Source organism: Cicer arietinum, chromosome 6 (assembly GCF_000331145.2).
Source record: "Cicer arietinum cultivar CDC Frontier isolate Library 1 chromosome 6, Cicar.CDCFrontier_v2.0, whole genome shotgun sequence".
NCBI classification, from domain to species: domain Eukaryota; kingdom Viridiplantae; phylum Streptophyta; class Magnoliopsida; order Fabales; family Fabaceae; genus Cicer; species Cicer arietinum.
The window spans coordinates 64,290,294-64,304,789 of NC_021165.2; the positions used below are offsets into that span (position 1 = coordinate 64,290,294).

General features: G+C 30.4%; 2 protein-coding genes and 1 non-coding gene across 3 annotated transcripts; 2 read left to right on the forward strand and 1 right to left on the reverse strand.

Annotated features, from left to right (window-relative positions):
• Nucleotides 1-992: 992 nt before the first annotated feature.
• LOC101513298 (pheophorbide a oxygenase, chloroplastic) lies at nucleotides 993-5,116 on the forward strand. The gene is made up of 7 exons (XM_004506024.4): nucleotides 993-1,559; nucleotides 2,047-2,282; nucleotides 2,554-2,680; nucleotides 3,234-3,370; nucleotides 3,718-3,877; nucleotides 4,124-4,396; nucleotides 4,659-5,116. The coding sequence occupies exons 1-7, from the start codon at nucleotides 1,116-1,118 to the stop codon at nucleotides 4,911-4,913; spliced, it is 1,632 nt and encodes a 543-aa protein (XP_004506081.1). The 5' UTR covers nucleotides 993-1,115; the 3' UTR covers nucleotides 4,914-5,116.
• Nucleotides 5,117-10,742: 5,626 nt separating this feature from the next.
• LOC101512971 (large ribosomal subunit protein bL9c) lies at nucleotides 10,743-13,681 on the forward strand. Its single transcript, XM_004506023.4, has 6 exons — nucleotides 10,743-10,989; nucleotides 11,087-11,214; nucleotides 11,680-11,725; nucleotides 12,240-12,337; nucleotides 12,423-12,470; nucleotides 13,192-13,681. The coding sequence occupies exons 1-6, from the start codon at nucleotides 10,831-10,833 to the stop codon at nucleotides 13,310-13,312; spliced, it is 600 nt and encodes a 199-aa protein (XP_004506080.1). The 5' UTR covers nucleotides 10,743-10,830; the 3' UTR covers nucleotides 13,313-13,681.
• A 216-nt stretch (nucleotides 13,682-13,897) lies between these two features.
• On the reverse strand, nucleotides 13,898-13,970 carry TRNAV-UAC (transfer RNA valine (anticodon UAC)). The gene has a single exon. It is a non-coding gene; the product is annotated as a tRNA-Val (tRNA).
• Between the last annotated feature and the right edge of the window lie 526 nt (nucleotides 13,971-14,496).

Below are 14,496 nucleotides of genomic sequence, written 5' to 3' on the forward strand. Positions count from 1 at the left end.
GATAAAATTTGTTTAGTTTTAAATTATAATCACCACGTTATAAACTTAAAAAATATCATATGTTATTTTCTTTCTGTTTTGTAAAGGCTATGAGTAGTCATTTTGCTTAAGTTAATAAAATTTTCTTCTTCCAGTTAATTTTTAGTCTCTAAACATCAACAATAATAATTAGACGAAATTGGCAACCAAAGTGGAAAAAAATTCGAACATGACATGTTGAGACGATGCCAACAATTTCACATGACCCATAAGTGTTAACCATCTATAGTTTTGTTGTTCCCACTATTTTCTAGAAGTATTCATTCGGTAGATACTCCTTTTAATATAAAATATTAGTAAAAATAATAAAATAAAATAAAATATATTTATCATTTATTTAACAATTTTTATTAACAATTTTTTCTGTTTATATTTAAATATAATGGTTCGATTGTCTATATTATACCTCATGCACCCAACTCCTTGTCCACGAGTACTAAAACGTATTTGTGCTACTTGGCATCAACCTTTGATGACTCTTCAAAGTTGTGCATGGTTAAGCCACGTTAGTCTTTCACTTTATTTTTCATGAGAAATAAAAATTAAAGAGAAAAATATGTCATTTAAGTAAATTGTTAAACTATCATTTGTATAAATTAGTTATTGTGAAATTTATAATTTTTTTTTATAAAAAAAATAGAGTGTGAAACATTAGAACAAACTTTGACAATAATAATTTCACAAATTATCTTCAATGACTTTCCTACAATTCCAAAGTTCTATCATTTATGTTACCACATACTGTGATTAGTAACTCCTTAAACACAAATTTTCAGTAATACTTTTTGATTAAATACGAGTTTAACGTCAACTAACATTAACAACAAGTAGTAATTGATTCATTGAACTGAGAAAATAGACGAAGAAAAAAAATTGATCCGACAGTGACACTGTTGAACAAACATTTTGTCTGAAAACCGAAAACAAAATATGAGAAACATTTGTAACTTGCACGACTCAAACAATTCATGTTTTTTTCTTTGTAACATTTCATTTGAATCTCAATATACATATATAAAAAATCTTCCACAATTAACATCTCAAAACTCAAAACAATAAAAATAAAAACACCATTGATGGCACTGTCACACACAATTTCAGCCTTAGCAACAACAACAACACTTTCTTCACCAAGAAACAAACCTCCAAAACCATTTCTCTTTTCTTCCTTCACAAAAAAGTCACAATTTTTGACAAAATCAACAAGACCCAGAAACAGAAGGAACTTTTCCGTAACGGTTAGAAGCGTTGCAGCACCACCCACAACAGCTGAACCCAACCAATCGTACCCAGAAGCTGAAAGGAACGAAATTGATGATGAATTTGGTGATGAGAGTTCGTCTTCGGAGTTTTCATGGAGGGATCATTGGTACCCAGTTTCGTTAATCGAAGATCTGAACCCTCGTTTGCCAACACCGTTTCAGCTTCTGGGTCGTGAAATTGTGATTTGGTTTGATAATTCCAATTCTCAATGGGTTGCTTTTGATGATAAATGTCCTCACCGTCTTGCCCCTTTATCTGTAAGTGCAATTTCTTTTGTTGAAGATTCCTCTTTTCAATAAACAGTTTAATTTATTTATTAATTAATTATAGCATACGTGTGTATCTTATAAGTGTTTATTATGTATAAGCTATTTTTATCACAAAATACAAAATAAAGTGAATATATTTTAATATAAGTTATAAGCTGTTTTGGTTAGCATAAGCTGAAAATATTTCATGTACATGTCATAAATTGATTTCATAAGCTCTACCAAACAGATTCGCAAGTGCTTAAGTCGATAGATAAATTTAATGTATATAAACTAAAAGTCGTTTTCATAAGCTATATTGGAGGATTTATGGAAATAAATTGAGAGCAGCTTATTGACATGTGATATGCTCATTCAAACGGTCTCACGAGTGTTTATGTTGGTAGATGAAGTTAAATAAGCCGATCCAAACAGGCTATAAATTGCAGTTGTTAGAGGAACATGGAATAAAGAGGATTTTGTCTGGATTTTGCAGGAAGGAAGGATAGATGAAGGTGGAAATTTGCAGTGTTCTTATCATGGATGGTCTTTTGATGGCTGTGGAACTTGTGTTGTGATCCCTCAGGCTTCACCTGAAGGTCCCGAAGCGCGTGCTGTCCGGTCTCCTAGAGCATGTGCCACTAGGTTTCCTACCATTGTGTCTCAGGGTTTGCTCTTTGTTTGGCCTGATGAGAATGGTTGGGAGAAAGCAAATGCCTCTAAGCCTCCAATGTAATGATTAGTTTAATTATGTCTTTAGTTTTAATTAATTCTATTCGTTAAATTATTTATGTTTATTAAACTTGTTGTGATTAAAGCAATGAGTGTGACTGAGTTGGTTAACCAGTGTTGAACTTGTGAAACACACTCTTGTGGAGAGGCAAAAAATCTTAAGCTGTGACCTAATCATCCGAGTGAATATTAGTCCCGCACGGGTCAAAATGACCTAAATTTGTGAGAATACTTCGTGTCAAATGCCCTAATTATGAATTGTGTTTGTTAGGTTGCCTGATGACTTTGGAAAACCAGAGTATGCCACGGTGAACATTCAGCGCGATCTGTTCTACGGCTACGATACTCTCATGGAGAATGTCTCTGATCCTTCTCACATTGATTTCGCTCATCACAAGGTACTAATGAGCAGTGACCCATTTCAACTTGACTTCTAGGTGTGCAGGATTTTTTATTTTCCAACAGTATGCTTGTTGATAATATTTTATTCTGATATTGATGTAAGTGGATTTTGTTAAATTAAATATACTTAGTGATGTTATGTGGTCCAAAAATTGTTAAGGAGAGCCTTTTGGTTGGTTCCATTTTTTTATGTCTTCACTCATTGGAACTGCTGCTTGCTCAGCATATTTTAAACCACTGTGATCAAACTCCTCTCTAGATTTATTAAATATATAAATAAAAAATTATTAAAAAGTTGAGGAAGGGACAATTATTATTAATTAAAGTGGCACTAATAGTCATTTTACAACCGTCTCAAATAGAATTTGAACTTCATCTCTTAAGTTATAAGGTCAAACTCTTAACTGAGCTGACACCTCATAGACCATTGTAAAATCTATAGATTGATTGTCGACATTTCTTTTCATTTTGCACACCGTTATGCATTATTTAGTTCTGTTTGTTAGGATTATCCAAATCACTACCATAAATATGATCTCCACTCCATAGGTTACAGGAAGGAGAGATAGAGCCAAGCCTATTCCATTCAAGATGGATTCGCGTGGTTCGTGGGGCTTCTCGGGAGCTAATGAAGGGAACCCGCGGATCAGTTCCAAATTTGTTGCACCATGTTATTATATAAACAAGTAAGCCACCGGCGACCTTTGCATTAAAGTAATTTATATATAAATTCTGGTTTTTCCTCCACATGTACATTATTTGATGGACTTCTATATGAATTTTATGTACATGGCCTTAAAAGAACCGCACTCATGGACAAAACAATAGTTAGTGTCACTTCGACTTTGCAGCCGATAGATAAATAGTAACAAATTTCTATAAAAACGACAAATAAAAATGAACAGGATGAGTATATTTCAAAATGCATTTCAAATTACGATTACTTTATGCTTATATGCTAAACTGCTACCGTTTTCTTTTTTTCATTTGTTGCTGGTGAAGCTCAGTAATAAACTAAGCACTATTATTTCAGGGTTGAGATTGATACCAAACTCCCAATAGTTGGTGACCAGAAATGGGTTGTATGGATATGTTCCTTCAATGTCCCCATGGCACCCGGTAAGACTCGTTCCATTGTTTGCAGTGCTCGGAATTTTTTTCAGTTCACCGTGCCAGGGCCGGCCTGGTGGCAAGTAAGATTTCTATGTTCAATGCTTTTGTTTCCATTTTCTTTGATCAAAGCACATGAATTTTCAGTTCTGCTTAAACTTGACAGCAATTATAATTTTAGCCATAACTTGACAGCAATTATTCACTATTCTCATTGAAGAATGTTATGTTTCTTTCTATTCAAAACATTTTTATTCCTAAGATTTTCTAGTGGATAAAATATTTCCAGGAACAAGCAAATTCTAATGATTTTCTTGTTCATATCTCAGGTTGTTCCTAGATGGTATGAACATTGGACTTCAAACAAGGTGTATGATGGAGACATGATTGTCCTTCAAGGTCAAGAGAAAGTTTTTCTCTCAGAAACCGAGCAAGGCGGCGACATTAACAAACAGTACACGAGCCTCACCTTCACACCAACACAGGCTGATCGTTTTGTGTTGGCGTTTAGAAATTGGCTGAGGCGACACGGAAATGGCCAGCCAGAATGGTTCAGCAAGAGCAGTCAGCCGTTGCCTTCAACCGTACTATCAAAACGTCAGGTATAGAAATTTGATGAAGTTATTTAATTTTGATCATATTTCAGTACACCCAAAAATCTTAATTATTTGAGAATCGAAATTAAGAGTAGTTTATAAACACACCCTTTTAAACTCATTGAGGCATCTTTAAAAGACAACCGTGAGGGCAATGCCTCAGAAAAACAGTGCAGCTGACTTGACTTGAGGTCGGAACATTCGCATTGTCCACAAAACAAAGAATAAAACACAACTTTGATGATAATTTGTGTTTGTTTTCTTGTAGATGTTGGATAGATTTGAACAGCACACACTAAAGTGCTCATCTTGTAAAGGAGCATACGAGGGATTCCAAACATGGCAGAAAATCCTAACTGGTGCAACAGTTGTGTTTTGCGCGACTTCTGGGATTCCATCGGATACTCAACTGCGCGTAGTTTTGGCTGGACTTGCGCTTGTCAGCGCAGCCTTAGCTTTTGCCATTAACCGACTGCAAAACAATTTTGTTTTCGTCGATTATGTGCACGCCGATATCGATTGAACATAGTATTGTTCCAAAGGTTTTTAATGACTTTTTGTAAACTGTAAATGATAGAGTTGAGGACAAATATCACATGTATGTCAATATGTGTATATATCCATTTTCATTTTCATCAACAGAATTCAGATCTACCTTGATGTTAATGATCAAATACAATTGAAAGATTACAGTTTTGTTTTAAGGGGGTAATTTTTTGTTTGTTATTTGAGAGTGCTTACTAAGAGTAATTTTGATTTTTTTAATTATTCAACTTAAGTTTGATGCAGTTTTTCTTTTGAGAGGAAGTTTGATACAATTATTCAACTATATTATTTTTGCCTCCTATAATTACTATTAGTCTTCAATCGTATAAGTTTAGAGTTTATTTACTATGTATTCACGATACACATTTTTAAACATATGTAATATCTAAATATTTGCAGAGATATTTTAAAAGTATAATAGTGACATATAAAGCTTTTTTACTGTATTAATGTTTAGTAATTAAAACTCTAATTATTTTTTTTAGTCAATTCTTATATTTCTACTCATTAGCTATTCAATGATTATCATTATAATTTTTTTTTTGGGTTTTTAGTGAAATATATTTTTCTCCTCCAAAAATTCTCAAAATTATGTTTTAGTCCCTCTTTTAAAAATCCATGTGTTTCCTTTCCTCAACTATTAAATATCTTTTTGTCAACAAATACTTTAATATTTAATTTTTCTTTCGTGTTTTTTATTTTGTTGTGTTATATAATATTATTTTATTTGTCGTATTAGTACATCATCGTTTTGGTTTTTTATTTTGTTGTAATATTTGTTTTGTCCAAGTTGTAATAAGGACCAACATGATGTATCCATACTAAATTTGAAGACAATTTTTCTTATAATTAGATTTGTAATAGGTCGGTCGGTTTGGTTTTCTGCGAAAAATTAATCCAAATCAATGAAATTTGCACGGGTTGGTTTGGTTCGGTTTTACTTGTTTTTTATAATTGGATCAAACCAAACTAATATACGGGTTGGTTCGGTTCAGGTGATTAGATTTCAAAAAACAAACGATAAACATTTCTATTTTTTGGCAGAATAAAAAAAGAATATACAAGTGCAACAGTCATTTTAATTTCTTCATCTAAAATAGAATTTGCAATAACTACAAACTAATAATTTAATTCTCTAAAAGACTAAAACAAAATATGCAGTAGCATTACATAATTTTGTCCCCTTAAAACATAATTTGAAATAACATAATGCAATAACAACCCAAATTAAAATACAAAACAAGCAGTAGTGTGCCAAATTAAACCATAATTTAGTTGACTAGATTCTAAATGAGAATTTAAATTACAATGCAAAATAACAACAATCCAAAGTAGGCAGTAACAGTCCACTTGAATGATAAAAATGTGGAATAAAAAAAAAATAAACAATTATAAATTATAATATGAAATTTATTTCCAATTTGAACATATCAAATTAAATATAACCTTAGATAGCATTCTTCATTCATGTCATGTCATATGTATTAACTTCAACACTAGTAATATCTAATCCAACAATTTCTAAAAATTGAAACATACAATCCACAATAAATTAGTTTGATAATATAATGAAATATAATAACAAAGTGAACCAAAATGAGAGTTGAGTTACAAATCAACTTTCATAACTGCTTCAAGTTGTTGCACTTCATCCATTTGTGTTCTTAAATCAATTTTCTTTGGTTTTCTTATCCAATTTTAGGTACAAATAAAAGCTTCAACAGAAGTGGAACTCGAACTACTACAAAATGAATCATACACAACCTTATGTACTAAATGCAGATTCACATGACATTGTAGACAATGGAATAGCCAATATATCTCTAGTCAAGCGGGAAAGGATATAATATATTTTAGATTTCTCTTTCCACCACTGTAACATATGAAAATAATTTTTTCTATCTTCAACATCAACCTCAATATACATATTCAACTCACTCTTTTGCACATTTGTTTGTTTTTTCTTTACACTCAATCTAAATGCAATACCCCATTCAACATCATCAACAAACTGACTTGTGTTAGCTTGTGTACCAATTCTTGAGGCTACACTACTAGACTCACTTTCATCACTAGGACTGGGAAATTTCATCACATAATGCTCAAATAATTTTTTGACAAGATCTTTTAATGTTTTCAACATATCTTCACTCTTATCAGTGTCATACTTCTTAGTGAAACAAAATTCAATATAGTCATACTTATACCTCAATGGAGAGAAACAAATTGTGAAAGTAAAAATCTGAGACGAGGTTACGACGATGAGAAACAGTCGAGAGAGGGAAAATGAAGAAGTTGTGAGAGAAACAAAAAGCAATGAGAGAAATGGTCATGGATTTTGGCGGCGAGGCGAGAAATAGAGAGTGGTGTGAAAGGCGGCAATGCGGGCGGTGCAACTTCGACGAGTGGGTTGTGGGCGGCGAGGTGAGAACTAAGGAGGATGATACGAGACTGTCGATGCTAGTGAGCGTGAATGAATGGAAGGTTGTTACGGACTATGTTTGTGTGAGGATATCACTAGGGTTTGGAATTGGCCTTAATGGATGATGAGTCTGATTGTTGTATAAAAAAAGGTTGTCTTATTGGACCAAATTTTTATGTAAAAAATAAATATATATTAAAAAATATGAATAGTGTTGGTTTGGTTCGGTTTTTATTGGTTTTTAAAACTAAAATCAAATATCCGAACTAATAATCTTTAGTTTACATTCGTTTGGTTTGGCTTTTTACCCGAACCAAAAATAACAGGTAATTTTCAGGTTGGTTTGGTTTGGACGTCCAGGTTGATTGGATTTATTTTGTCCACTTACACCCCTATTTATAATGTTCCTTTGTTTATTTGTTTATTGTAATAATATTTAGTTTTACGTTTAGATTGTTTGTATTTTGGAGTTGTATATTGCTTCATGTTTACTATTGGTGTGTTGCTATGAGTTTTCATTGTTGGGTTTAGCTCAATCTTGCTAGTCTTTATGCTTAATGTAAATACTTCTGAGCTTTTTGTTTCACCCTTAATATTTTCAAAAGTCTTTAAATACACTTTGGATTGACTAATTCAGACGTGTATTTTACACCTTTCGATTGGCTATTCTAGTCATATTTGAAGGTTGAGAACATTGGAAGGTTGGAGAAGAAGTCACTTCAATACATTTGTTGAAGTTCATTTGAGAAGTTTTAATCAAAGTAGAATTTCAATCATTGATTGATAAGAGAGAGCTAGAATTGCTTCTCAAGGTTCTTTCATGAACCTTATCAAAAACATTATTACTCTTGTGACAATTCATCACTAGATCTTATCATTTATCTTGAATATGGCAATCGTTTTTATCACTTCTCGTTTCATTCCATTTGTGTATTTTCTTTCACTTCTTAATCATAGAATTTTATGAAGTTTTCCTTAATTTTCTTACTAATTTGCCAAGAAGTTTACACTAAGCACAAGATCCGGTAATGTGCATCCAATTGGATCCACATATTAACTTTGATTTTATGCAAATTCAATCAAAGAGTTGTTCATCGACAATATTACAACTCTGAAGACATTGATATTTCATATACTTCACTTTTATCATATTTATAGATATTTTACTGTTTTATACTATTAATGTGAATATTATAGGTTTGTTCATAAATTTATCTTTTTCAATTTTAACGAATTTGAATTATATTATTTTTTCAATCGATTTAATTTCTATCAATTTAAATAAATAAATTTACGTTTTTTATTTAAAAGTTGCTACAGGAAAACATATCATACTTTAAAGAGGATAGTAAAACAAAATTTTATTTTATGTATTTTTTATGGAAAGAAAAATTAAACCTAAGGATAAGTAAAGCACTATAAAATATTATTATTTTTATTAGAATTCAAACTTGAATGCTCAATTCCTCTTTTAGTGATGTTTATTAATCAGGTGAGTCAATCACTAAAGAATAATTTTATTTATTTTTGAAAGAGTAGTTCAGTGGTTTGGTTAACTTAAATCCAACATTTTATACTTTAAAAGTGGAATCAAAACATCAACTTGACAAAATCTCCAAAACATATTTTTACCGATTTTAAATTACACGAACCTATACGAAACTATAATTAAATTTCTCAAATAATTGAGTCATTGAAAATACCAATTCATGGTTAAATCAATTAACCTAGACAATATTTTTAAAATATGTGAGCGGTTGAAACTAATTATAATTTTTTTGGCAAAATTAGTCATTTAATTTACAAATTTTGTATATAATCATTGAATGAAATACTATAAAAAATATATTTCATCATTCAATATGATAATTAGACTTTATTGACAAAAAAAGATGATCGTAATTTCAGATAAAACAAATAATGATAATATTAATTTTGATGGATTAGATTATGTATATTTCATTAGATGTTATCTTGATAAATTTAAAAGTTTGGTTTATGTAAAAAAAATTGAATTGTTAAGTTAAACTTTTGGTAACATAGATAAAAAAAATACTTAAATATCTTATTTGTTCATGTAAGTTTGTATTTTTCTTATTTTAATTTTTGTAAGTTTTTTTTCTTTCAATTTAAACGTTGTAAGTTTAACTTAGTTTTAAAATCATCATTGTCATTAGTTGCTCTTAAAAAAAAACTTATGTGACAAAAAAAATGAAAGAAAGTTGAAGGTGTTATGTTTTATTCCTTTTATCTAAAATCAGAAATATGTTTGGAGTTTAGGGTTCTCTCCTCCTTTCACCATCTTCAAATCACCATCATCGCGTCACCATCATCTTCGAATTTTCATCTTCTTCTTCGTTCAACTAAGGCATCATCTTGGTCTGCAATAAATTCAATTTGTTTTCAATTGTCAGAATGTAAGTGTAGGAAAATAATGCATGTATTCATCTCTAACACTGATGAAAATCTTAAACGACAATTTTAGAGATATCTTCGTTTGGGATGTGAGTAATTGTCTTAAATTTATTCTTTATAGTTATAGTTTACATTTACTAAGTTTAATATTTTGTTGTTTGTAGACCCCTTATATTTGTTATTTTTTGTTGGTAATGCAATAATAGTAATTCGATATTGGTGATTTGGTAACGGTGATGCAATGATAGAGAAATGAGGAGATAATCCTAATTCTCAGCCTTATTTATGATTTTGGATCGAGGAACTAACATATAACAGCTTCAATTTTTGTTTATTTCTTTTCTCTATTTTATTTTAATTAATTAATTTAATTTTTTAATTTATTTATTTGTCACGTTACTTCTTCGTTTGCCACATAAAACTTACAAGACAAAAGTGACAAAGACGCGAATTTGTAAAAACAAATCAAATATTTAAACATATTTTTTTTAATATTATTGATATTTTTTAACTAAAAAGATAACTTAACAAGAAAAATGATAAATTACTTATTTTAAATTTAAATTAAGTTAGAGGAATGGATGTGCTTTATTTCTCTGATTTCTTTTACATTATATTATGAATTTAACTCATACACTTTTCCAGTAAAAAAAGTTATATATATTGGATATAAGTTTTTTTTATCGTGTAATTCAATAAAATAAAATAAAAACACCATTCATTGACAATACTAAAACTTTTATTATGATTTTTTTTTTGAATTCATCATCATGAATAATTTTAAAGTTTGTAACTGAGACATGTAAATACTGTAAAAAAGTTATATTAAAATTGTATGAAAATTAATCTTTTAAATTATTATTTTGAGATTAATATTTTTATCACAGTGATTTATATTCATAAGGTTAAAAGTAGTTAGGATTAAATTTAAATATTTTCATTAATAGTTATCTTATTATTTTATGATGATGTTCGGGGGAGTTAACGGTGGTGAAGAGATAAGAAAGCAAAACAGAACAAAGAAACACATTTTGTGTACTGAGTTTTCAAAACAACAATGGCTTCATCATCAACGCTATCTTCTCTCTCCTCAACCTCTTCTCTTCTTCCATTGCAACGCACTTTCACCCCTAACTTGAAGACTTGTTCTCAATTTTCCAACAAAAATTTGAGTTTTACAATTTTCGCTCAGAAGAAGACAAAGAAAACTCGAAAGGTTAGTTACATCTACACTATAAAATCAAACATTTTCATACATAGTTTAGTCATATTTATTATTTATACTAAGTTTGTTTGCTATTTTGTGAAATCAGATAATTCTGAAGGAAGATATTGTTGATGTTGGAAAGAAAGGGGAACTTCTTGATGTGAGGGTTGGGTATTTCAGAAATTTCCTTTTTCCAAGTGGCAAGGCTCAACTTGTAACTCCTGATATACTCAAGTAATTTTCATTATTTGTATCATTTAATCCCTCCATAATTTAATTTACATTACCCTCTAAGTAGTATAAATTAGTAGGTTAGGTTATTTGGATAATTTACCTGTTAAGGGTACACTATATTTGTTCAATATGACTCATTTGCTCATAATATTGACTGCTTTGTACTGTAATCCTAATAATTGCATAATGGAAAAACTGCTGCAGCCACGTCGGAGACGTAGTAACAATTAGTCGAACTCGGTGATCAATTGTTTGTGTTTTTTGTATGAATTATTTATCCCTTATCTTTAGAGAAGGGTTTGCTCTTCTAACAAAGTAACAATAGGCCATTGAGGTATCATCAAGAATAAACTTTGTCAAGAAAACATACGCATTACATAAAGAAAAAGCATGTTTGTTACAGCTTTTAGTTGTGTTTTCCTTGTATTTTCTTTAGACCTTTTCATTTTAACTTCCTCTTTTCAGGGAAATGAAGATAGAGGAAGAAAGAATCGAGGCTGAGAAAAGACGGGTAATTTTTCATTGTTCCATAATCATGTCTTTGGCAAACTTTGTCTTCTGGTTATGAACCATTAATATAGAACCCAATGTTACACATGACACGAACACAGAAACAAAGACACATAATAATTTGACAAAATAGAATAATTGTATATAACTATGTGTCAATGTCTCACGAGTGTCAGACACTTGGGCACGAGCACGTCTTTAGGCTTCAATCTGAAGTGTTGGTATTACAACGTTTACGGTAATATGCAGTGAAAATTGTAATAAGTGACTAGGAGTAAGATAATTCAATAGGAAAAGAATGTTAATAGGCTCTGCTGCTAAGTTTTAAATAACCTTGCATGAAGAGCTATAAGCTCATAACAATTAGTTAATGCAGAATGTGAATTACTTTCAAGAGTTATTCCATAACTATTTTGCATTCCTTTTCATTCTTCCTCCTGAATTATTTCAGTGAACTTTTTTCTCTTACTTATATTTGAATACATATAAGGCTAACTAAGTTTACATGTCTCTAGGTAAAAGAAGAGGCACAGCAACTTGCTTTAATTTTTGAAACTGTTGGGGCTTTCAAGGTGAAGCGTAAAGGCGGTAAAGGAAAACAAATCTTTGGAAGGTAAAACTAAAATATGCTCTTCCCAATTACAAGATGTCACTTTGTGCCTATGTATGATTTTGTCTAATGTTTGCTTGTTGTTTAGTGTGACGCCTCAAGATCTTGTTGACATAATCAAGGCACAACTTCAAAGGTATCATTCATCTTTCTGATGCACATAAATCTTTTCTTTGTCAGCATTGTAGATCTTCCTTGACTGAGTATTATCCTATAACACTCCAGTTTATAATTTTTGTTGTTGTGTGTTAATACGCTTAGTTTCTAAAGTTTGGGACAAAACAAATTTCAGTAAGTTATTTTGTTCCAACTAGCTGTATGCTTATTGCGTTGATTTTTACCAGAAATAATAGTGAAGTATTGTTTTGGATTGAGTATGCAATTTAATTTATCAATAACTAATACTTCGTTGAGAGAAATTCCTATTATTTTGGAGGGAATAAGCTTAATGTTTTTATCTGATGATTTGCTTAATCTGTTAATATTCAATGGTGCATTTCAGTATTAACTACGATGTCATTTTACTCTTTCCTCTTTTCCCTTACCAATTGTTATCACAAAATACTACAAAAGCAAACTTCATAGGTGTAAGTGTTCCTTCCATAATTCTACAAATTCATTGGGATGTGTCCAGTGTATGCAATTTTCAAAAAACTATAAGAAATTCACAAAACATTTTCAAAATTCTCCAAACTTGGTTCCTTTGCTTGAAATGGTCATCTTAGTTCACGCGACCAAATGTTCTGAAGGACCAATTGATGATTTGTATTTCTACTTCAGTTTCTCTAAGTTCACACTTGTTTTGTACTTTGTAGTCTAATTGATTAATTTCATAATGATTTTGTGATTTTTTTTAGGGAGGTGGACAAGAGAATTGTTAATCTTCCTGAAATCCGGGAAACAGGAGAATATATTGCAGAGTTAAAGCTTCACCCAGATGTTACAGCTAAAGTGAAAGTGAATGTTCTTGCTAACTAATTAGTATTAATATGTTCCAAAGTCCCATTAGCTAAATGTACAATTGGGAATCAACAACTTGCATAAGTTGATAAATTCAAGGTGCATATCCATCTTATGAATTATGTTGATAAATGTTCATACTTCATTCAAGCTTTGCGCAGTAGCCATGTGACTTTGCCACAAGGTGCGTACGAGGAGGGACTCGAGATGGAGACTTTACCTGATGTGGACATTGTTGCTTATTTTTTAACATTTTGTTTGGTTTTTTGGTATCCCCAATGTTTGTAATGTTCTACTTTATGGTGGTGAAAGATATTTTTTTTTTGGCAATTCATTTGACATGAACATGATGAGCATAAGAAAATGAACCTATAGTTTTTTCTAGTATGTCTTAATTCAATGATCAATTATTATCTTTTATTAAAAAAAGTCTTTGAATTTCTTTGAAAGCAATATTTTAGGCCTCTGTTGGATATCAATAAACATGGTTAAAATTGACATTTCTTATATGCGTGTGTTTACGTGCTCAAAGACCTTGTTCTTACATGAAATGAAGCTTCAAAATGTAACAAATAAAATATGGGAGAAAAAAAAAATTAATTTTGTTGCTGCCCAGGATCGAACTGGAGACCTTCAGTGTGTAAGACTGACGTGATAACCACTACACCACAGCAACTGTTGTTGGAATATATAACTACATAACCATTTTATAGCATACAACATATTATGGACCGCGCAGAGAATTGGACCGATAATTAGGGTATCTCTATGATTTTTTAATTTAAAAATGATGATGTGACTCATTATAAATAACGTGATATACGATCTCATGATATAAAATCATCTAGATGCGTTAATTATTCATGTCATTAATTAAATTATAAAAATAACTAATTTCTAAAATTAAAACTGAAGTTTTTAAAGAGTTTTATTGTCATTTTATAGATATAAATCATTTTGTTTCATGACATCTTATTTCATGTCATTTAAAATATATTATGTTGTCATTTTTTAATAAAAAAAATCATAATAAAATACTAAAATTATCGACTCTTAAAATAAGAGAACTAATTTCATAAATTGGTAAAAACGAGAAGATTAAAACTGCAATTAAATTTTTTTATATAACTTAATTATTTTAAAATTAAGAAAAACCCCTTATTGTGTTTACCGCAAATACTAGCATGCTATTGCGCATATTC

What these genes read in the sequence shown, in the direction of transcription:
- LOC101512971 (XM_004506023.4), top strand. Translation starts at nt 10,831, where the DNA reads ATGGCTTCATCATCAACGCTATCTTCTCTCTCCTCAACCTCTTCTCTT. An exon ending in GTAACTCCTGATATACTCAA is followed by an intron (nt 11,215 to 11,679) that starts GTAATTTTCATT and finishes TCCTCTTTTCAG; the next exon opens with GGAAATGAAGATAGAGGAAG. An exon ending in GGAAAACAAATCTTTGGAAG is followed by an intron (nt 12,338 to 12,422) that starts GTAAAACTAAAA and finishes CTTGTTGTTTAG; the next exon opens with TGTGACGCCTCAAGATCTTG.
- LOC101513298 (XM_004506024.4), top strand. Translation starts at nt 1,116, where the DNA reads ATGGCACTGTCACACACAATTTCAGCCTTAGCAACAACAACAACACTT. An exon ending in AATGCCTCTAAGCCTCCAAT is followed by an intron (nt 2,283 to 2,553) that starts GTAATGATTAGT and finishes TGTGTTTGTTAG; the next exon opens with GTTGCCTGATGACTTTGGAA. An exon ending in CCGTACTATCAAAACGTCAG is followed by an intron (nt 4,397 to 4,658) that starts GTATAGAAATTT and finishes GTTTTCTTGTAG; the next exon opens with ATGTTGGATAGATTTGAACA.